Source organism: Pinus tabuliformis, chromosome 3_2, assembly GCF_031772625.1.
Source record: "Pinus tabuliformis cultivar Carrire ecotype Pingquan chromosome 3_2, CPIR1, whole genome shotgun sequence".
Lineage (NCBI taxonomy): Eukaryota > Viridiplantae > Streptophyta > Pinopsida > Pinales > Pinaceae > Pinus > Pinus tabuliformis.
Window position 1 is genome coordinate 60,126,085 of NC_142302.1, and position 22,696 is coordinate 60,148,780.

At 38.6% G+C, this 22,696-nt stretch overlaps 1 protein-coding gene across 1 annotated transcript in view; it reads right to left on the minus strand.

Annotated features, from left to right (window-relative positions):
• Window positions 1–22,696, minus strand: part of TAP46 (2A phosphatase associated protein of 46 kD) — a 159,719-nt gene that overhangs the window by 109,996 nt on the left and 27,027 nt on the right. Inside the window, exons 3-5 of the mRNA XM_089415812.1 lie at window positions 5,446–5,532; window positions 5,114–5,218; window positions 4,762–4,923 (exon numbers count right to left, since the gene is read on the minus strand). Coding sequence (XP_089271938.1) covers window positions 4,762–4,923; window positions 5,114–5,218; window positions 5,446–5,532 — 354 coding nt within the window. The remainder of the gene's footprint in view (window positions 1–4,761; window positions 4,924–5,113; window positions 5,219–5,445; window positions 5,533–22,696) is intronic.

Below are 22,696 nucleotides of genomic sequence, written 5' to 3' on the forward strand. Positions count from 1 at the left end.
TTAATCTGAAAATTTTATTTCCAGAATTCTATATGTTGAATGTATGTTTATGGGAAAGGACATTTAACTGAATGGGAGTGATAAGGTGAAATTAAAATCGGGTTGGGATTGCAAGAAACCTTTTTTAGTCATCAAATTTCAATAGTTTCTACCCTAGAAACTACTAGACAGAGTTGCAGTTGTGCTTGTCAGGGCACAAACAGGCCTCGACCTAACAAAAAAAGACCTTGGCACCCCTTCTTCAACCACAGATTGCCCTTGTTAGGGTTTCGCACTTCAAACCAATCACAAATTACTCTAAACATAACTCAGCTCACTCCTTTGTAGATCCTCAGCTCGGCATCTTGGACAAACTTGTTTGCATGCTCCTACGTGTTGAAATTTTGATGTTCTATGTTGTAACAATTACTTATTACAAAACTGCTTTATGCCACAATATTAGATAAGCAATTGTAGATAGAACATAAATCAAATGCACAATAGAAGACATCCAAGAATAAAATAAGACAGAAAGAATTTAGGTCCAATGACCAGGGCAAAACCAACAAGGGGAAAACCCAACCAAAATCTTCTTCTATTAGAAATCAATTGTTCAACAGAGATATAGAGTACAATGAGAGATCAAGAGAATGAGTAAGTTCACCCAAAATTGAACAAGTTGTAGCATGAAGATAACTAGTAGTAACAGCAGATGCACACACTGAATCAACACTGAAACACTGAAGCACTAAATCAAACTTTGCTCACCAAGTTCTACTCGTACTCTCCAAGTCTCTCTCTCACAATCTTCTTCAACTCTCTCCAACTCTCTCTCAAGTTTGAATTTTCCTTTCACAATGTAGAAGTAGTTAGGGGAGAAAGAATGAGGCACATATATATAGGAGGAGCAAAGAATCCATGCCATAAAGAAGTAACTCGCATGCCAGGAGGGAGAGTAACATATGCCCATTAAGAAGGAGAGTGTAACATATGCATTAAATAGTGCGTAAGAGGAATCTTTCATGACATGTTTTAATGAGAGCGTAAGAGAATGTAAGAGGAATCTTTTATGACGAGCTTTTATTGAATGTAAGAGAGTGTAAGAGGAATATGCCATGCTAATAATGAGAGTTTAAGAAAACATTATTGAGAACCAAGATTGAGTGACTTGAATTTCTTTTTAATAATAATATAATAGTATCATAAGAATAATAATAATAATATTAATGATAATATTGATGATTAAGTCGAAATTGAACTATTAGGATTGATTGATGATCAGAAGGGATTTTCCATCAACAATACTTGATTACCAATTGATGCAAGGTGATTTACTATTTTTGGAAAGTCATACTTGAGACTTTCTATTTAAACTTTCTATTTTTAGAAATTCATCCTTGAGCTGCCAAATTTTCAACACTCCCTCTCAGCTAGGGAGGAATTTCTTTCTACAACAAAAGATCTCTGCTTTCTCTGCTCATCTTTGTTCATCTCTACTCTGTATCATCTAGAACAATGATGTCTCACTCTAATGAAGAAGAATCATCATAGGGGAGCTCTAGCTACCACCCTATATTCACTTGGGGGGATTGCCACTTGCCAACATATGACAAGGATCTCGCACAACCAAGTCTCATCTCTTCTTGGGGGAATAACCCACTTGACAAGGATCTCACACAACCAAGTTTCATCTCTGCTTGGGGGGACAACCCACTTGTCGAGGAACTCACACAACCAAGTCTCACATCTCTGCATGGGGGGATAACCCACTTGACAAGGATCTCACATAACCAAGTCTCATCTCTACTTGGGGGGGTCCACTTGTCAACACATGACAAGGATCTCGCACAACTAAGTCTCATCTATGCTTGGGCATCTTGGACAGACTTGTTTGCATGCTCCTGTGGCTTCTCTTGGGCAGATCTTGGCATCCATGAACAGAGCTCAGCCCTCTCTAGGCTCTTTCATTCCACACTTGTTATCCTTCACAATGTGTGTTTTGCCTCTCCATAGGCTCTCTATTTATACAATTGTGTGAGTGACCTTGGGGGTTTTCCTTGTCCATCAAGAAACCCTCATTTAACAACTCAAACACAAATTAGAATAAACAATTAATTAACTTGGGTCTCAAGCCCACTACTTTGGGTAAAAACCCCAACCACCTAGGTAACTTGCCCAACCAACTCCCAATTGGTGAGTTTTCTCTGTTCGGAAATACCTTCCAAGCTACCCAAATTTCAACACACAAACTAGTAAACAAAAAAGTATGATTATTCTATTCTATTAATTAAGTCCTGTGTGCATATTTTCTGTTTAATTCTCATTGCTCTCAACCTTTGGGAAAAACCATGCTGCATGGCAACTTCACAAAATAAATGGTTCTTTTAACTTTGGAAAAAGAAAAGAGGCTTACCTCTACCTAGGAATAATAGAATTTGAACACCTTATATATCTAATAAAATTATTAGAACTGCAACCAGTTCGCCCCAAAATTATGAACCAGACCAGAACCAGTGGAAAAAGCTGATATAAAAACTGGCTGGATAAAAATGCATAAAATATTCAAACCTTTAGACACCACTTGTGTAGAGTTTGCTATTTTATATTGCATGTAACGGAGCGAATAGCAAAAGCACACTAAGATATATGCTCTGAAAATAGAAATACATAAGATAAAATGTTCTGAGAATAAATACACATATTGAACTCTAAATAGCCTTTAGAATCCAAAAATCATGTACGTAAATCATCTGAAGTCTGGCTCATTATACTGACTCTGAGTCTGCTGAGTCCAGGAATTTTATTTTTGCTTTCTTTTGGTGAATGGCCTCAAAAGATGTTTCCATTTGATGTTTTAACTTTTAAATATTGAACTATAAATTCCCTCTAGAGTCCAAAAATCATGCAAATAAATCATCTGAAGTCTGACTCATTACACTGACTCTGTCAACTCCGGGAATTTGAATTTTTCTTTCTTTTGGTGAATGGTCTCAACTGTTGTTTTCATTTGATGCTTTAAATCGATGTGGACCACTCCCCTTTTAAATTTATATTTTAGACCCCCCAGTTCCCAGCACAGGGGGTGTAGATGCAAGGGGTACAGGGTCCTGTTTTGCATAGATGTTAAAATGCTGAAAAAACTGTTTAGGTATGCTGAATGCAGAAAACCCCCAATTTCTATCTTCTCTGCACTGGACCCAGTGAATCTCATACCACCATCAAACATCTTGATATGGGGGTCCCACTATAACTTTTAATCTTAAAATCTAAGTTAATGAAAGTAAAATACAAGTAAATCTAAATGTCAACATTAAATGTTATTGCCACTATAACATTAATTTGTGTGTTTCTAGGACTGTCCAAGGAAGGGGTCCGGACTCCGGGGTCTTGTTTTGCATTGTTAAATCACTGAAAAAAATATTTAAGTGTGCTGCACACCAAAAACACCCTAATTCCTTTCTTCTCCATGTAAGGTCCAGTGAATCTGATCCCCTCATCAAGCATCTTAGAATGAGGATCCCACTTTACCTTTCAATGTTAAATTTCGAGTTAATGATGTTGAAAAATAATGTAGCTATGGTCGGCATATTTCATTGTAAGCATGGAGAAGAAATTAATTTTTTGACACCTACAAGTCGGTCCATATAAGGCCTACAAGTCGACTCCAAGAAGGTCATCATGTCGGCCCATTAGGGCTAATAATCCCTCACATGACGCATATAAAGTATTCATTGAGTCTCATTTTAGCACCACAATCACGCACAAGTTCGGTCTTCTATTGCAGAGCATATCCACACGTGCAAAGAGGATAAAAGGGTTCTTTTTGACTGCAATTTGCATCTCCTTCAAAGGCTCATTGACTACAGTGACTTGGGTGATTTTGGGGTCATCTTAACTTCTGTTCTGTATCTTTTGAGGCCAAAAACTACAGGAGAACCTGATTGGAAGCTCACTCTTTGGATGTGACACTCTTCTGAAGTTGACCGAGGGTTTTAGGCCGAATGTTCTGGACAGTTTGTTGACAACTTTTGTGGTAAGTACAGTGAGAATTTTGACCTCCTATCACAGTGACTACAGGCCTAAGTTTCGGCCTCTTTGTGCAGACCTTACTCATTGGACAGAAGTGGAATTTCTCTCCTTCTATGAGCAGATTTTAATTGATATTTCATTGTTGACTATTTTGGATTTGTTGGAACGTTCTGATGTACTATTGATGGACAGAATCTCTCTCATAAGGAAAGAATTTTTGGGTTTTCCCCTTGTGGGTTTTGCCCTAGCTGTGAGCCTAATTTTGGTGTCTCTTATCTCTTGCTTATTGTCTATTGTTCATTGTCTACTGAGATCTCTCTTTACTGCTCTTGTTGAAGAATTAATGGCTGAAGTTTTTCTTGCTGATTAAAGGATAAAGAAGGAACTGTTTGTATCAATATGAGTTGTTATCAATTGTGAAAAACTATTCTGGTGATTGCATCTCTAGAATTTCAACAAATTAAAGTAAAATATCAGTAAAGGTACATGTCAACATTAAAAGTTAGTGCCATTATAGCATTTACTTGTGAGGGTTTTGGCATGACGTGCATGCAGGTTAGGGTCATTCCAAACAGGCTGATTCAGTGCTGAACCAGTCCAAACCGGTTTGTAGCACTGGTCCTTATATGTTTTCAGCCAAACTGCTCCAAACTAGCTGATTCTGATAACCATGATATATGCAACAAACATATAAAGCCTAAAACATAACAATCCATATTGGCAATTAAAAAGGATAGCAGACAAGAATCTCACCTCCCTTTCCTCTTCACCATCATCATCCAGCATAGGCTCATCTCCATGTTCAATCACAGAAGTGATTGCGGCTGCCTGCATGGACCGACTACGACGCTCTTTCCTTTCTTTAATATCCTGGAGCTTTGACTCTGCTGCTTTTTGTCGTTTGAACCTTGCTATCTACAAAACAACCCTCAAAATAAAACTCAATCCAAGCATAATGGCTGAAAAAATAATGACCGTGTCTACTACAACATAAAACATCATACCTATATCTTTAAGTCTAACCAAAAGGAAAATTAAATTGTCTAGCATATCATCCCTTAAATTTTTGCTGGAAAAGCCATAAAATTCCATTTAAGGAAACCACCTTTTTGGCTCTCCTCGCTTCAGGTGTATCCCTGCCATCTTGGGGAAAAGCATCTACTTCTTCCTTGGGAACAAGCTCTAGTTTCTCACAGATTGAAACAAACTCCTAATGAACCATAGGCAAAGTTGCAAAAAAATTATTTCATGTCGACAGTAAAGCAGATAAGTACTTCTCTTTAAGAAAAAAAAATACAACGACATACAGTCCAAGCAAATAAATTGATTTAAATAGTAGTTATCTTTAATAGATATATAGAAATATCTACAAGACTGAAATAAGACTGAAGAAAACAAAAGCAATTTAGGTTACAGTTCTAATCCAGATATATATACCTTCAAATGTGCTTGAGAAGTTTTAATAATCTGCAGTCTGTTAGAATTATGGATCTTCTCTGTCAATTCTCCAAGATAGTAAGGCACCTACATACAAAATGCAGACAAAATTCAGTCACGTGCTAAAATCCTACAATATTCAGAATTGCCACAGAAGGGAAGAATCTAAAGAACTGAATAATGTGATGAAAAACTTAGTACCTCCTCCAGACTAACTGAACTGACTTCCTATAATAAATCATTTCCAATAAGATTTGATTAACGAAAAGGAAAAATAGAATAACTAAAAATATGACCCATTCATTGACAATGTTCCACCAAGGTTCTGGGACGAGGAGGTGAGGGAGCGAGGATACGCGGGAGCGGCCTATGCAAAAGCTCCCCACCAATTTTTAGGAAACGTGGGGGACGTCAGGGTCTTAAAAACTTATAAATATAAAATATAATTTATAAATCGATGAATCATATCACTGAAACAAATTTAAAACGAAAACTTAAAAGCTGCAAAGCATGATCATTGATATGAATATCATTATCATATAAATTTAAAATTCTAATTTATAATCATACATCATACATTATGATTAATTTATTAAACCATATTGATGTTCCACTTCCTACTATGAACATTGAATACTGAATATTGACATAAAATTATAAAAGTCAAGTCTGATACATCAAGAGTCAAAATTTTATAGAATTATAAAAGTCAAGTCTGATACATCAAGAGTCAAAAATTTATAGAGTCAGAATAACATAAGAACATCAACATATCAAAAGATAAATGACCATAATTTTGCTCAAGCCTCAAGGTAATGCCCCGCTAGTCTCTGCATCCAGCTGCTGCATGAATAAATCAAGATCAACCATATCACCATCTGAATCTGAATCACTAGCATTCTCAAACATGCTAAGTGGCACACCAACCAACCCCATCTGTCTCTCATCAAGTCTCTCCTCCATATCTACCTGTGCATCATCCTCTGGATCAACATCCCATCATGTTGCTGGTCCCTTCAAATACTCAGGTGTCTTCCTATGCTCAAGGCGTAGGGCACTATGCACAGCGACTAACTTCTCCGCTCTTTTAGAGGTAAGCTTGTTCCTCTTGATAGAGTGGATGAAGCTATATGTGGACCAATTCCTCTCTGCTGCAGAGGAACTAGCAATCTGAGACAACAAACGCATAGCTAGATCTTTGAGCTCTGGAGCACCATCCCCATGCATCCTCCACCAACCAATTGGGTCATCTTGGGCTAGATCTATGCAATCTTCCCGAGCACCACGTGTGTTGAAGGGGCCACTAAGAGATGCAAATTGAACAAACTGTCTTCGAAATCTTTCCCCCTCCTCCTCATTGTACATCTTTGCAATTGCATCTAGGAAGCCATTCTTGACCTCAGGATCATCAATAGGAGGGACCCTCCCAAGTCTCTCAACACACCATTTTGGGTTTAATGCATATGCTGCCATGTGCAAAGGTGTGTTCATGCGATCCCACCTAAACTGAATGATGGGTCGAATTTGGGATGTACAGAACTCTAATGAGGGCTCCCTTTGTTGAATGGCTACCTTCACACGACCCAACATGATATCAAAGGTCTCATAGATTTCTCTAAGACTAGGAGCATCTGAATCAGTGTAACAAATGACCTCTATAATAGGGCCCAAGAATGACACCAAATAAGAACAATCTGCCCACCAATCATTGTCCAACACCTGAAGCCTGACCTTCTTCCCTGTGTCTATCTTTGATTCTGACCACCTTCCCCACTCTGAACTCATAACCAAGGATTGTAGAGGTGCTTGTACCTCTAGCATCCTCTCCAATAAGAGAAAATAGCTAGCATATCTAGTATCAGTGGGCTTGAGGAATTCCTTCCTCATGTGAGCCCTGTACATAGCCAAGGAGGTGTGGTGGTTGCAGATAAACATCTGCACATCTCTTGCAGCTGTCACCAAGTCTGATATCCACTGAATCTTGCCAATGTCCTTCAGTGCATTATTGAGTGCATGCACACAACAAGGAGTCCAAAAAATATGTTGATACTTGTTTTGAATCAATAACCCAACTGATCTACAAACTGTTGTTGCATCTGTCACAACCTGCACCACACTATCAGGCCCAACATCCTCTATAGCTTCTCGAAGAAGCTCAAATTGGAAAGATGCATCCTTGCGCTTTCCAGAACAGTCAACAGCTTTAAGAAAGAATGGACCTTCTGAAGATGTCACTATGATGTTGATTAGTGGGCGTTTTCGGATGTCAGTCCATCCATCCATAACAATAGAGCAACCAAACCTCAACCATGTTTGTCTCATTCTCTCTTTTTGCACATTAATTTTGGACACTTGTCTATCTAAAATTGTTGTTCGTAGCTTATGTTCTCCGGGTGGTACATATGAAGGCCCTATTCTTGCAATTGCTTGGACCATTTCCTTGTAATAAGGAGAACGAACAACATGGAAGGGAATTCCATTAGCAAAAAGAAATTTGCCAATTGCATCATCTGTGTCATCTCGATCTAGAACGTTGTACATCCCAGACATTGTACCACCCATAGCACAAGAACGGGATGCACTAGTAGAAATCTGTCTTTTTTGATGAAGCACTAGATGGAGGAATATTTGTGGATGGATCAACATGTCTGCTAGAAAACAATCATTTTCTAGTGGCTGCCCTTTCTAGCCTCCAAAGTTGCTCTCTTTGAGCTAAATTCCAGTTCTTTGAGGGACACATATTGACTCCTTTACCTGTAATAGCCAAAATGTGTTGCTTCACCCTGGTATAGCTAGCAACAAAGTAATGCCCACAAATATTGCAGACCCAATCACGTGAGCCACCACCAACTTTTGGATTCTTTTTCAGCAGTCTGGTCGCATAGATTGGAAGTGGTTTTAGAATATTAAATGTCCCCTTTGTAAAATTTTCCAGCTCTCTTGGTGGGCCTCCAAAATCTACACCATGCCTATTCTGGTTTCTTGCCCCCCCTGTGACTACTTTCAATTTCTGCTTATGCATCTTATGGTTCACTACCACTGTAGATGTTGTCATTGTTCCCATTGTTCCTAGAAGAAGTCCGACTCTGACTCATAGTTGTAAGTTGAATGACAAATGTAGGTTGCAGCCTATAGTGAAAATAAAAAAATTTAAAAACATTACGCAGGCTGACTAATACTAACAGCACACACATTGAACACTGAATTTTTTTTTTAATTTACAAGAAAAAAAATAAAATTAATACACAGTCAACACTAAAAAATTTAAAAAAAAAAAAATTTACAAAAAAAATGAAAAAAACACAGTCAAGTTTCAACTCTTTTTTTAAAACACAATCAAGTTTAAAAAAAAAATGCAACCTACAGGCACACAGTGACTGAGAAAAATTTTAAAAAAAAATTACAATTTACAAAAAAAATGGAAAAAAAGCAGGGTACTTAGTAACTTACAAGTTACAACTTGACTATCGATGGGGATTGTGGTGGTGTTGGAGTCTGATGCGGGTTGCGATGGTGTAGTACTTGAGTGAACTCCAAGTTGCGGTGGTGTTGGAGTCTGAAGCGGTAAGGCAGCACGGTGCAGCAGCGACAGTGTGTGCAGCAGCAACTAGGTGTGTGCAGCAACAACCAGCATCCACGTCCACGTTTGTGATGGCGTCCAACAGCGGAGTGATGGTCGTCCAACAGCAAAGTTCAGTGTTCAAACTTCAATGTGTGTCGGTGACGTCCAGCAGCGCGTTGGTATTGGCGGCATCCAGCAACGAGAATGGAGTGAGGGCGTCGGGCAGCAAAAAAATTTCGAATTGAGTGACTTAACCCCTTGCCCATATATAATTTTTTTTTAATGTCATTAAAAAATCAAATTTGGGCAAAGGTAAACAAGCCCCCACGATCCTCGACAACCCCCTTTTTTGAAAACGACCCCCTGGCAAGTCCCCCTGCGTACCCTGTTTTTTGGGAGCGTGGGGAAACGACCCCCTCTCGTCCCCAAGTCCCCGGAGCGCGGGGGAGCTAGGAAACTCGAACCCCGGAGGGGGACGCATCCCTGTGGAACACTGTTCATTGATCAATACCAATAACAAAATTGAAATTATCAAAAAAAGCAAAATTTCTGCTACCAATTTTGGAGGGGCACTCAAAATCACTCTGACCACTTTAACAATCATGCTTGTAATAAACCAATTAACCTTAAGTAAATGAATTCTACAAAGTCAAAAGTAGGAGAGTACTTTATTAAGAAACATTATTCACCCAAAAATTTCACCCCTGAAAACTAGTGGTGAAATGTATTTTGCTAATTTGAAAAAAGTATCACATAGGATGAAACATATTTCATGTTGTTATCTGATGAATACATCTTTCACAGACCTCTCTACAATAAATTTTGTTTTGAGGCAGGAATGTCTCAATTGAGAGACACAGTTGCACTACCCGGAATATCATATACATCACATGATCAGAATATGAGATCCAAAGACATTTGCATTTGTTGTGCAAAGAATTAAGAGCAGATAAATGGAAATTGGGTTATTTTAGAATCAGATTGTGAAGACACCAAAGCTCATAGAAGACTAACGAGATCAAAGTATGTCAAAAACGGCAAAGCAGGAGAAAGTAGTACAAAAAAGGGTAGTCCACAAGTGCTACCTCGAGAATTATGGAAGACCGCAAAATTCACATCACTAGAAACTTGAATCACCAAATGCCCAAATGGACCAAGAGATCCACAACCCAAACTATGAACAGTTGCAACTCTCAAGTTGCCGGAAGACCATAACCTTATCAAATGTTAGTCATTTGTAACCACAACCCCATATTCCAAAGAACACGTAAGGCCACAAAACCAAAATCTGATGATGCAAACAGAATTTGAACCCGCACCAAAAGCGCACCATTTAAGGGAGGAAAAGGAGCAGAAAATCATTAACATTGTTGATATGCCAATTATGACGCCTGCTAAAGATCTTAATCTAATGGCCCACGTTTGAAAAGATACATAAATATTTACTAGGGGAAGCAGCTGTGCTCACTCATGAGTGTCTTAAAACCTTTTCGTAGCTGTTAAGCTATATTGTATGGGTTTATTGCTTAGTGATTAAGTTTGACTTGGTATTGTAATGTAATTATGCAAAACCAACCCATGAGTTGTTTAGGGATTATGAGTGGTTAGTTCAATGATTTAAGTGATATTAATGTAAAGTCAGCCTCAATGATTGGACAAGAATTTTGTTATATATATATATATATATATATATATATATAACGATTAATTAGTGATTATTATAAAAGAGGCATGTCTCTAAGGACATGACCATTCATGAAGGAACCCCTGCCAGGTGTATAAGCGGGTCCTCATTTGTAACAATTGCATCAGCTCATATCTTTTGTACATTTGATATATAAATATATTTGTCCTATCATGGATATTTATATATTTCAGATCTTTTGAGTATTCTACTGCATATATGAACTTTGTTCATAACATTTGCTTGATACAAGATGATAAGATCCTCTGCTTGATAAGCAAAATAGTCAAATTGAGAAGGGATCTAACCATCCTAAATCAATCTTCTGCGAAATCTTGCAGTTACTAGAAACTTGAGATGGATTTTTATCACAAGGCTGAATTATGGTTACATCGACATTCTTTGGAACATGATTCATTTGTTTCTGGTTTGAATGATATGGATTTGCAGACTGGTTGAGATGTCTGCTTTTATGGTATGGGTGTTGATATGGAGTTCTTGTGATCTGACTTTCCTTTATCATGTGTGTGGCAATTTCCTGATTTACTTCAAGTACTAATGTTGTTGAGTTGGTTACAAAAAATTTCACTTCGAATTTTCATTGTATGAACTGCAACTTCTGAGTATGTCTTGACTTCAATTGGATTGGGATCTTGTTGAGTTGTGATATCCATTGGATCGGTATTCGTTCCTTTTTCTTCAACTTGAATTTCTACATTTGAAGATTTCAACGCTTCATTCTCGATAAGCTAGTCTATCATGTTTTCCAACAAATTCTTGTCCTTCTTAAGCTTCTTAATTTGCATAGTAATTTTTCACTATGGTCTTTAAGTCGAGAAACTTCTTCATATTTGTCAAAGGTGATTTTGCCAACTTCCCTTTGCATATTTTGTATCGCCTTTTTACTTTCTTGAAAAATTATTTTTGATATATCTTGTATGTCTTCTAGTGTTATTGAATCTGATTTCAATGTAATGTTTTAAAGTTATTTTTTTCTTCCTGTAGGAAAATGTTAAGAACTTCTTCCTTTTATTTAGGATGAAAGACCCCAGTGATTCCATCTAGGGTGAACCCAAAATTATATCACTATTGTCACAATATAAGGTTTTAACGATGAATTGCAAAATAAAAGTATAATCTCCAATACTTAGTTGTAGATTGCTTATGTCATATTGTTTGTTACCCATCAAATCTATCATTTCAATTATATTCAATTCAGAAATCAATAACTAGTTAGCACATTCAGTGCTAACATAATTATTATCTTCAATAGGATCAATAGGTATTATAATTTCCCTTCTTGCAAGTGGTCCTTTGATTTTAAATAGTGCACTAACACATTTACTAAAAGTTTTAGGAAATCTTCCATTATTGGTCTCCATTTATTTTATTTTTGAGATGACCTTAGGTTTTAGTGTTAACCCTTTCTAATTTTTATAATAGTACTTTTAGGTATTATTTATAGTATCTTTTTTTTTATATTTATACTATATATATATATATATATATATATATATATATATATATATATATATAACAATTTAAATAACTTTATAGGGTTTCCTTTATTTTTTAATTCTTACTAACTTTAACTCCCTTTAATAACTCACTTTTTTTCTATGGACGCAACCATACCAACAGGTAGGACACAACAATTTATGTTAGGTTCAACATCTCTATGGAATGAATTGAAAGCTTAATATTTTATAGTGTTACGAACCAAATTAATGCACCAATCTTATCGTTGAATCAAATAGCACAGTTGCACGGTAAATTATGGTGGAATGTGGTGAATTATACGGAAGGCAATGGTGGTGTGTATGGATACAGAGACAAAGGCAGAGTCTCTGTGGCGTCGTACAGCATATAGAAGGGCTCTGCAACAAGATGCAAACAGGGTAACACCAAGGTATATGTAGTGGCAAGGAATTGAGCGAATCAAATTTCTAAATTTCTGGACGACGAAAAAAATTCCATCAAATTGGAGACGGCAACATTGTGGATTGCGGTTGTCAGTCATCTGTCAATGGCGTAGTTGTCTGTCAGTGTATTCAGAGGCGACGGTTGCATTGGTGTCAGACAGCTACAACGGGGGCAGATCGGTCAGCCGACCATTGTTTTATTTTTTATTTTTTTTTGTAATAACATTTTTTTAATGAATGTTTTTTTACTTCTTCCCTCAATTTTTTTTTAATATTTTATTTTTCCTTATATATATATATATATATATATATATATATATATTATTATTATTATTATTATTTATTTTCTTTTTTCTCAATATCTATATTATTTTAACTTAATCTTTTTTCTTTTCTTTTTTATTTTGCCTTTTTTTTTATATTTTTCCTTTAAGATAATTCTCTTTTTTCTTAAATCAGCATTGGATTTTTTTTTTAATTATATGGCCAAAGCCCTGACAATGAAACTTGCAAAAAGGAGAAGCTCCAAACTATCTGTAGCAAAACACTTCAATTTCAATGGCAACAAGTAGACGAAAGGATGATGGCCAAAGGCCGTTATGAACAAAGTTTATATACACAGCGAATACTCAGAAGATCTGAAATATAAGAAGTATGTCTCTATTATTGGCAACCTGTTTGTCACTCAATCAGATCCCTATAAATAGGGAGTAACTTAATCACTACTAAAATCTATTATGAATTAAATATATATATATATATATATATATATGATAATTATAATAATGATTAATTAGTGATTAGTATAGAAGAGGCATGTCTCTAAGGACATGACTGTTCATGAAGGGGCACTTGCCAAGGTATATAAGCAGGCCCTCATTTATAACAATTCCATCATCTCATATATTTTGTACATTTCTTATATAAATATATTATTCATCCCATGATGGACATTCTTATATTTCAGATCTTACGAGTATCCACTGTGTATATAAACTTTGTTCCTAACATTTGGTATCAGAGTTGTTCAATCCTCTGGCCACTTAGCGGCTGCACAGAGCCAGTTTGATCCGGCCTTCGGCCATCAACCTTTCGTCAACTTGTTGCCATCACAATTGAAGTGTTTTGTACAAATAGTTTGGAGCTTATCCATTTTGCAAGTTTCATTGTCAGGTCTTTGGCCATATAATTAAAAGAAAAATCCACTGCTGATTTAAGAAAAAAAAGAATTATCTTAAAGAAAAAAATATAAAAAAGGCAAAATAAAAAAGAAAAGAAAAAAGATTTGGAGTTAAGCAAGATAAGGTTATCACTTCAATTTCAGGTGATCACTTAATAAAGCTTCTAAATCGGTATTGTTATCCACGGGTAGTACGCCTACCGGCTAGTTACCTGTGGGGCCTACCGGCTAGTTACCGACACAAAAGACCGGAATTGACCTTTATATCTGGATACCACTGTGAGCAAGGACATCTATCTTAGTGGACATAATGGCTATACAGTGGGCTTTTCTCTTGGTTTTTGGGTTTTCCACTACAAATCTGTCCGATGTCGCCTAGAATAAGTTTCAGCTTATATTTTTGTTGTGTTATTGCTTTTGTTTATGGGTATACTCTAGACACATGCCTAGTTAGAGAAAACAATATGGTTAATGATGTGCTAAATGTTGGTGGTTTAAGTTGTGTGAAGCACTGTGGTGCTTTGTTGTAGTTATAAAGACTGCATACAGATTAGTGGTGTTAGCTTTGGCAGTTGCAAGCATGTTCATGGTGCTAGGCATTAAGTGTCCAACATTCCGGAGGGCATGGCCTCTAAATCCAGTAACTAGTATTTGAGCACTAAGCTAATGAATTGTCCCGGTGTCGAATTGTCAGAATAAAAGAGCAGTGGAATAGAGTGGGTGGTGTCATACCAACGTCAAACAAACAAAAAACAAGCAAGAAACCTGGTTGATGACAAGGATTACACTTTCGTCGGATGACCCAGAGTAACACATCAATTTCAACCACAAAACAAAAGGCCATCAGGGAAGACATAGACAAGTACATCAGATTTTGCTAAGCACAAGAGCCCCATCCAAATCCAATTGAACAATGGACAAGACATCCAACAAGACAGTGCACATAGGATTGAGAATAAGATTTGCACTAGAGACATAGGACAATTACATCAGGTGGACAATGGAAAATGAAATATGGCCACTCAAAGAATGTGTCTGACAAATTTCCAAGCAGGTTTTGGACAATGCTTCCAACTAGATAGCAATCTGGACAAATGTAGGCAAGGATTGCCCTGGGGAAAAGGACCCCAAAAAGGAAGAGAAGACAAATTAAAAGGAGCAGTGTAAGAACTTGGAAAACAAGAAGACACCTCTTGTGTCCCCACTGAAAAGAGGTAATACAATGGACAATTGTGAGAGAAGAGAAGGTGAGACATCAAATCGAGGTAGTGGAGGACAAGGACACCAGCTAAATGGACATCCTCTGATTGTAAACCTGCATAAGAGAAAGAATAGGAAAACGAGCAAGGAGACGACAGACATAGATAAATATATAGATTTTTTGCTACATGTTTAGGAGATGATGGGAACTTTATAGCACAAAGCTCTACAACATAAAATAAGTGTTTTAATTGCAAGTATGCAAAAAAATCTAAAATAATTGCCCCCTCCATATTAATTTTGATCTAAATTGCCTCTATGGGGTATGCCAAGCCCTCTTGACATGCAGTTCTCAATACCTTGCCCTTGTATAACATCATTCTTGTCACCCTCTTCACAATGCCTTCCATCTAACTATCTAGAAATACCATTGCTATATGTGGCTCCCTCTAGTGTTGATCCCTTTCTAACAAGGTTATATGTTTCATATTAGAGAAGGAAACTTTGCCCTCTTTCCACTTACTATGACCCACAGTCAATGCAGATACTTTGATCCCAATACTCTTTGAGCTCGTCCCATCTTCTCATTTCACACCTTATCCTATGGAAGCTTGTACTGATTTGGCCTAGGGTATCCTTCCGCTTGAAAGGTGTGTTGAGCATAAGATATTCCAATTCCTTGATTTTGCATTCAAAATTGAAATGATCTATGTAGTATTGCTTTCTCTATTGCTTTCTCCCTCCATTTATCTTTCCCGTAGCAACCATGTGTCTATTCTTTCATCAATTTTCTATCATGCAAGCACTCTCCCTTCGATATGTCCCAACCTTCTGCCATTTCTTATAGTGGTGCTCCGAAGAATTCGTTCCTCATTGAAATACTTCCTTGTTGAGTTGGTTAGATATCCTTTCATCACCCATTTCAGCTACTTCTTGTCAATATCATAACATCCTCCTTAGCACTTCTAGCTAGATAGGGTACATATTTGTTTTAACTAACATGATTTCATACAGTGTGAATGCCTTAAACCTTAGAAAGGAAATCACTATGCGCTATGTACCCTCTCTATTTGACACTAGCTCAATGGGGGTACATATTTGTTTTAACTAACATGATCTCATATGGTGTGAATGCCTTAAACCTTAGAAAGGAATCCACTGTATGCTATGTACCCTCTCTATTTGACTCCACTTGTTCTCGAGTATGCTTGGGCATCATATCTTGCAGTCATAGAACAAAATCATGTTACTGGTGTCTAAAATAAGAAGTTGGATGTTTTCCAATCACGTATCTTTGATGTCCTACGACTATCATGCAAACAAACTGTTGCCTTCCGCCGACCTTGAATAGCAAGAAAAGGAAATGAAAAAGGGGCGTGAGATAGAATAAAAAATGAGGGAGAGAAGGAAATAGACAGACAAAAGCGAAAAGAAAAGGACAAAGATCGAAATAGAGAAAGGAGTCCATAGAGAAATCAACAAAGAATCCCAGTAAGTTGCTTGAGAAGTATAAACATGAGTTATAAGCATGAGTTTTGGATTTAGACAAAGGGTACAAATATAGATATGATGCAAATAGATTTGACAGGGACAAAGATGTCCATACTCATTAGAGAAGGCTCAAAACTATGGATCCAACCCAAATTCCCACTTATAATGGAAGCACGAATGGGGATGATCATCTATTTACCCTAGACATAATATGGCAAGTATATGAACAAACCGGCACAGTAAATAAGTGGCTTAATTTGAAGAGTCCTTCAAAGGAAAGACCTTGTCATGGTATAGAAAACCAAATGCATAGTATCCATTGGGTTGTTGGGGAAATGCCTTCAAATTCATGGAGACTTTGGCTTACTCCAATGTGAAGCCTTCTGCATTTACGCATTCAAAGAATATCAAGTAAAAGAATGATGAGATAGTCAACAAGTTTGAAGGGCAAAAAAAGGAATCGTTGACCCAGTTATCAAGCTCCAATGGGTTAAAGTATTAATTGGTTCATTCAAGTATTCAATAAAATGTTCAAACAACAATCCCAAAAACATACAAAAAAGGGTTCAAAGTAGCAAAAGAAATGGAATGAGAGATAGATGAGTCTACAATGGACAAGGAAACTAAGAGATAAATGGGAGCAAAATTTCAGAAGGTGAAGAACACATTGAAATGCTTGTAGAAGCTAGTGGGCACAAAAACCAAATCAAGGAAAAGCAAAAGCTATGAAGAGATGATGAGGCAACAAATGAGAGATAGGATTTTCCATTACATGGTGAACAAGTATAACTTTTACAGAAGTGTAACACAATAGATCATGCTTGAGTGAATTTGCAAACAATCCAAGAAACAAGGGTAGTTTGGCAAGAAGGGATGTGTTAATTTATGGTATGTTCTATGTTTAGTGCAATTTACTTCAATTTCTTCTTATTAGCCCAATGCCATTCACTATTTAGCAATCACATTAACATAACGTAAAACGTTGAGAGAACATAAATAGATTGACAGAAAACAAGCCAAGACAAGAGACACCAGATGTGGCGGCTAGCCAGGGACAAACCCCAATGTGGGGAAACCCTTTGATCAATTCTTCTATAATCTTCAATAGTTCAGCAGAGAGAGAAATAGTACAAATGTACAGTTCTGTAATTTTATGACAGCAGTAATAAAACCCTAACCAGCACTTGCAAAGTTGGTCAAACAATCCACAAATGACCTTGAGTCAACCTTGGTCAACTCAACCTTCAACAGCAATGAAGGTCAACCCAAAACAGCCTAAAAGAGATGGCCAAAACAAGTCAACGCATATGCAACCTTACAGTCAACCCTAACCAGTCAACGCTGGTCAATTCAGTGGTCAAATCAAGTCAACGGATTGTTGTTCAGATCTGCAGCTTGCTTGATGGAGGCTCCTCACCCTAGGCTGAAGTCAAAACACCTTCCTCGTTGGTCAACACAGTCACCCTTAGCTTGTTGCTCCTAGGTCAACCACAGTCAACACTGAAACAGACCTGCGTCCTCCTCCTTTCTGTGTCTTCCTTCCTTGTTGCGTCCTTCTTCTCCCACGTGAGAGATGCTGCTCCTTGTAAACCCAATCAAGTAAGGAGAGAGAGAGAGAAGAATGTAAGATGAGATGAGATGATTGAATAATGCCTCAACCTAACCTGTAATTATATGAAACGTTGAGGATGTGTGCCACACATTTAGTTGTTGGTCGACCTTGACAATTTTTCAAGTAAATACAAATAAATTCATATCTCCATAAATACTTGTCGGAATCGAATGATCGTTAGATCAATCCTACACCTCTCGAATTGCGGAATCCAAGAAAAATATCAGTTGCCATAAATAAGATGACCCACATGGAGTTTGGCCCTAGTTGCCAATTTTAACACTCCCTCTCAACTAGGGAGAACTCCATCTGTTGATCCATCTGATCGTCAGTACTATCTCTGCCATCAAACGCACTGCTCGGCTCTACTCTGTTTAACTATGAAGAAGAAGAAATGATCGAGGATGTATCATACCATCCTCTACTGACCCGAAGTCAGTCCCAGAGAGTGTGTCATACCACTCTTACTGATCCCAGATCAGTGCGGGGAGAGAGTGTCTCAAACCACTCATACTGATCCTAGATCAATGGAGGTCATCTTAGCATAGGGAGTACGGTAGATACAACGATGCGTCCATCGATAGTACTACTATGGTCCCTAACCCCATTTCCCTACTCATTGGCCAAATGAGAGGTACTTCCTATGAGTCCCAGACTACATGGGTAGGATGCCTCGACGGGAGAACCACTCATCCTGTCCATAAGTCGCCACGGGGTATCACAAGGGAAGGTTGAACCTTTCACCATGTACACAGCGCACCACTAAGGGAGGGTGAGTCGCCCTATGGTCGCTTGTCACTCCAAGAAGTACCCCAAGCCCCCTGGAGCTCCCAGAGATCAATGCATGCATCATGCAGGACCCTCATAAGAGGGTCTCTCAACGACTCCAAGTCGTTCTCAGAAAGTCAAGAATTTGACCTTTCCCAGGGGCTTCGTCAAAATGTCAGCAACCTGCTCATCTGTACCGATATGATGGAGCCTTATTGCTCCTCGTTGTACCATATCCCGGATAAAGTGGTACCTCATATCAATATGTTTGGAGCAATCATGAAATACAGGATTCTCTGATAAACGAATCCCACTTTGGATATCACACAGGATCACAATAGTATCCAATGTATATCCAAACAGCTCACTGAAGAGCTTCCGCAACCAGACAGCCTCACAAGAGGCCATACTCACAGCAATGTACTCTGCCTCAGCGATGCTCAAAGCCATCGACTTTTGCTTCCTGCTCATCCAAGATATCGAGGCAGATCCCAAACAGAAACGGCACCTGGAAGTGCTCTTTCAGTCCACCACACTGCCTACCCAATCAGCATCGGTATATCCATGTAGTCTCACATCTCCTGCAGTGTATCTCAACCCATGAGTGATTGTGCCACGAAGATATCTCAACAGATTCTTGGCACCAATCCAATGTGAGTGGTGAGGCTCAACCATATTTTGACTCAACGTGTTAACAGTAAAACATATATCCGGACTGGAGTTCACCAAGAACATCAATGCTCCTATGAGTTGACGGTACTCGGTAGCATTTTGTAAAACAGGTCTGGCAACACTACCGCTTAATTTCTTGGAAGTCAAGCTCCATCGGGGTAGTTACGGGCTTGCAGTTCACCATACCGAATCTCTCCAATATCTTCACCACATATTTTCCTTGAGATAGGAAAATATCCCCTGGCTTCTGCCAGACTTCTAGTCCTAGGAAATAGTGCATCAGTCCTAGGTCCTTCATCTCAAACTCGGAAGCCAACTCCCTCTTACATTTGTGAATGAGAGGGTCGGCATCTGTCAGAAAGAGGTCGTCAACGTACAGCACCAGTATGAGAGGCTTATCATCTTCAAACTTAAAGTAAAGGTTTGGGTCGGCTTCACTCCTAGTGAATCCCAGATTCATCAAGTAGCTATCGATCCTCTCATACCAAGCTCAGGGTGCTTGCTTCAGCCCATAGAGGGCTTTCTTCACCCTGCACACGTGAGACTCCCAATCATGAATCTCAAATCCTTCGGGTTGTTCCACATAGACTTCCTCTTTGATCGAACCATGCAAGAACGCGGTTTTGACATCCATCTGATGTAGGTTCCATCCTTGCGAAGCAGCAAGGGCTATGATCGAGCGGATGGTGGTGTATCAGGCAACAAGTGCAATTATCTCGTCATAGTCTATTCCTTCCTTTTGAGAGAAGCCACGAGCGACAAAACGAGCCTTATACTTTTTAGCACTTCCATCAACTCCATGCTTTATCTTGTAAAGCCATTTCGAAGTGACAACTGTTTTGTCCTAGGGTCTGGGGACCACATCCCAAACATCGTTCTTCATGATGGACTCGTATTCCTCAATCATAGCATCCTTCCATACTTGATGCTTCACAGCTTCTGCGAATGATGAGGGCTCATTTTGAATGATCGTGCTCATAATGGTCAAGTATCCCTGATACCTGGTCAGCTTCTTACTTTCCCCAAAAGTCCCTTTGGGTACAATGTGTCCTTCAGCGTCATCAAGTGTCCCCCTAAGCCATGAGGGCCTCTTCCTAGAAGAGGAAGGCTCTTGCGGAGGGGGATCAATAAGGTCCATAGGTTCTTCCACTTCGGGCATCGTCTCATCTTTCTTTTCCTCCGGTTTGCTGGTGTCAGCTTCTCCAGTTTTCCTTAGTATAGGAAGATTGTCAACTTTGCTAAGAGCCATATCTTCGTCAAAGGTGACATCATGGCTAATCTCGACTTCCCTTTGACCAGCCACATAGATTCTATAGCCCTTAGTATTTTCGCTATAGCCCACAAAGATTCCCTTCTTTCCAAATGCACCCAATTTATTCCTTTTCTCTTTCGGCACATGAAAATATACAAGACTTCCAAAAATTCTAAAATGAGATACATCAGGTTTCTTACCAGTGAACATCTCTTCGAGAGTCTTGGAATCCAATGCTTGATGAGGGCATCGGTTTTGAACATATACGGCGGTATTCGCAGCTTCGGCCCATAGAAACTTTGGAAGCCTTTGATCATGGAGCATGGAACGAACAACTTCCAAAATCGTACGGTTCTTCCTTTCCGCCACACCATTTTGCTCAGGAGTGTATGGTGTTGTGGTCTCCCTCTTAATGCCAGCTTCTTTGCAAAAGTCATGGAACTCATTAGATTCATACTCGGTCCCATTATCAGTCCTTAAGATCTTGATCTTCTTCTCAATTTGATTCTCGATCAAGGCTTTGAAGTGACGGAACCAGGAGAACACTTCATCCTTCTTTTTCAAGAAGTATATCCAAGTCTTGCGAGAATAATCATCTATAAAAGTGAGGTAATATAAATATCCTCCCAAGGAGTTCACAGGCATCATACCAGATATGTCGGAGTGAACCAACTACAATATATCGGAGGTCTTGCTATGGCTTGAGGGGAATGGTCCCCTTTTGAGTTTTCCTTCGGCACACCCCGAACATACACCTTCTTGCTCTACTTTAAACTCGGGCATCCCTGTCACCATTTGTCTCACATCGGGTATAGCTTTATAATGAAGGTGGGCAAACCTTCAATGCCATAGTTCGAACTGAAGAGATGTGTCACAAGACATGACACCCAACGGACTTCCTCCGACTTGATATAAATAGTCGACTCGAAACCCAAGAGTGAAAGCATCTTTAAAATTCTTTTTCCATACAGGTACCTTGCCATCGATGAAGGCCACCTTGTATCCTTTGTCTTCTAGTGCCAAAATGGACACCAGGTTCTTCTTGAGATCAGGTACATATAGAACTTCTTGCAAATGAATTGTGTTACCCTGATTTAATTGAAGAGTAACACTTCCTACACCCTTTACGGGATAAGTGGAATTGTCTCCAAGAATAATTTCTAGGTTGGTCTCCTTCTCTATCAAATTAGAGAGAGCTTCTTTGTAACCAGTGAAGTGCCTTGAGGCACCACTATCAATAAGCCAATTTCCCAACGAGTCCGGAGGAGAAGTAGTAGAGAGGGCCGATATCAGATAATATTCATCTTGCTTATTGTTAACAACGTTAGATTCATACCTGGAGTTTCTTTCCTTCTTGGAGGGTTGACCACTTCCTTGATTTCCAACATTCCTCTTTCCTTTGCCATTGAACTTGCCCTTCCTTTGATTGTTGTTGGAATTGCCTCGGGAGTGATTTTGATCATCGTCATGAGATGTGTCCTTTCTATCAGGACACTCCCTTGCATAGTGGCCAATTTTGTTGCAAATGAAACATCTTCCTTTCCTTCCACCTTTCGGTCTGGCCTTTCCCTTAGATTTTGACCCGGAATTATTTCTCCTTTTAGCATGAGAGGAGAAAGCAGTGGGATTGCCTCTAAATGCAGGCATTTCCTGCTCTTCCATCCTTGTCTCTTCTTGAATGCATCTCGCCATCAATTCCTCAAATCCTGGAATTACATTATTGTTGAGAAGAGTGGTTCTAAATACATACCATTCGAATGGGAGCTCTCCAAGAGTTGTGATGGTCAGTTCCCTGTTGGGAATGACTTCCCCAATCGATAGATCATTCTTGATCTCAGTGATCCTTAAGAAGTAGGCTTCCATATTCTCATCTTTGCCCTTCTTAATTTCCTTCAGCTTATTCTTAAG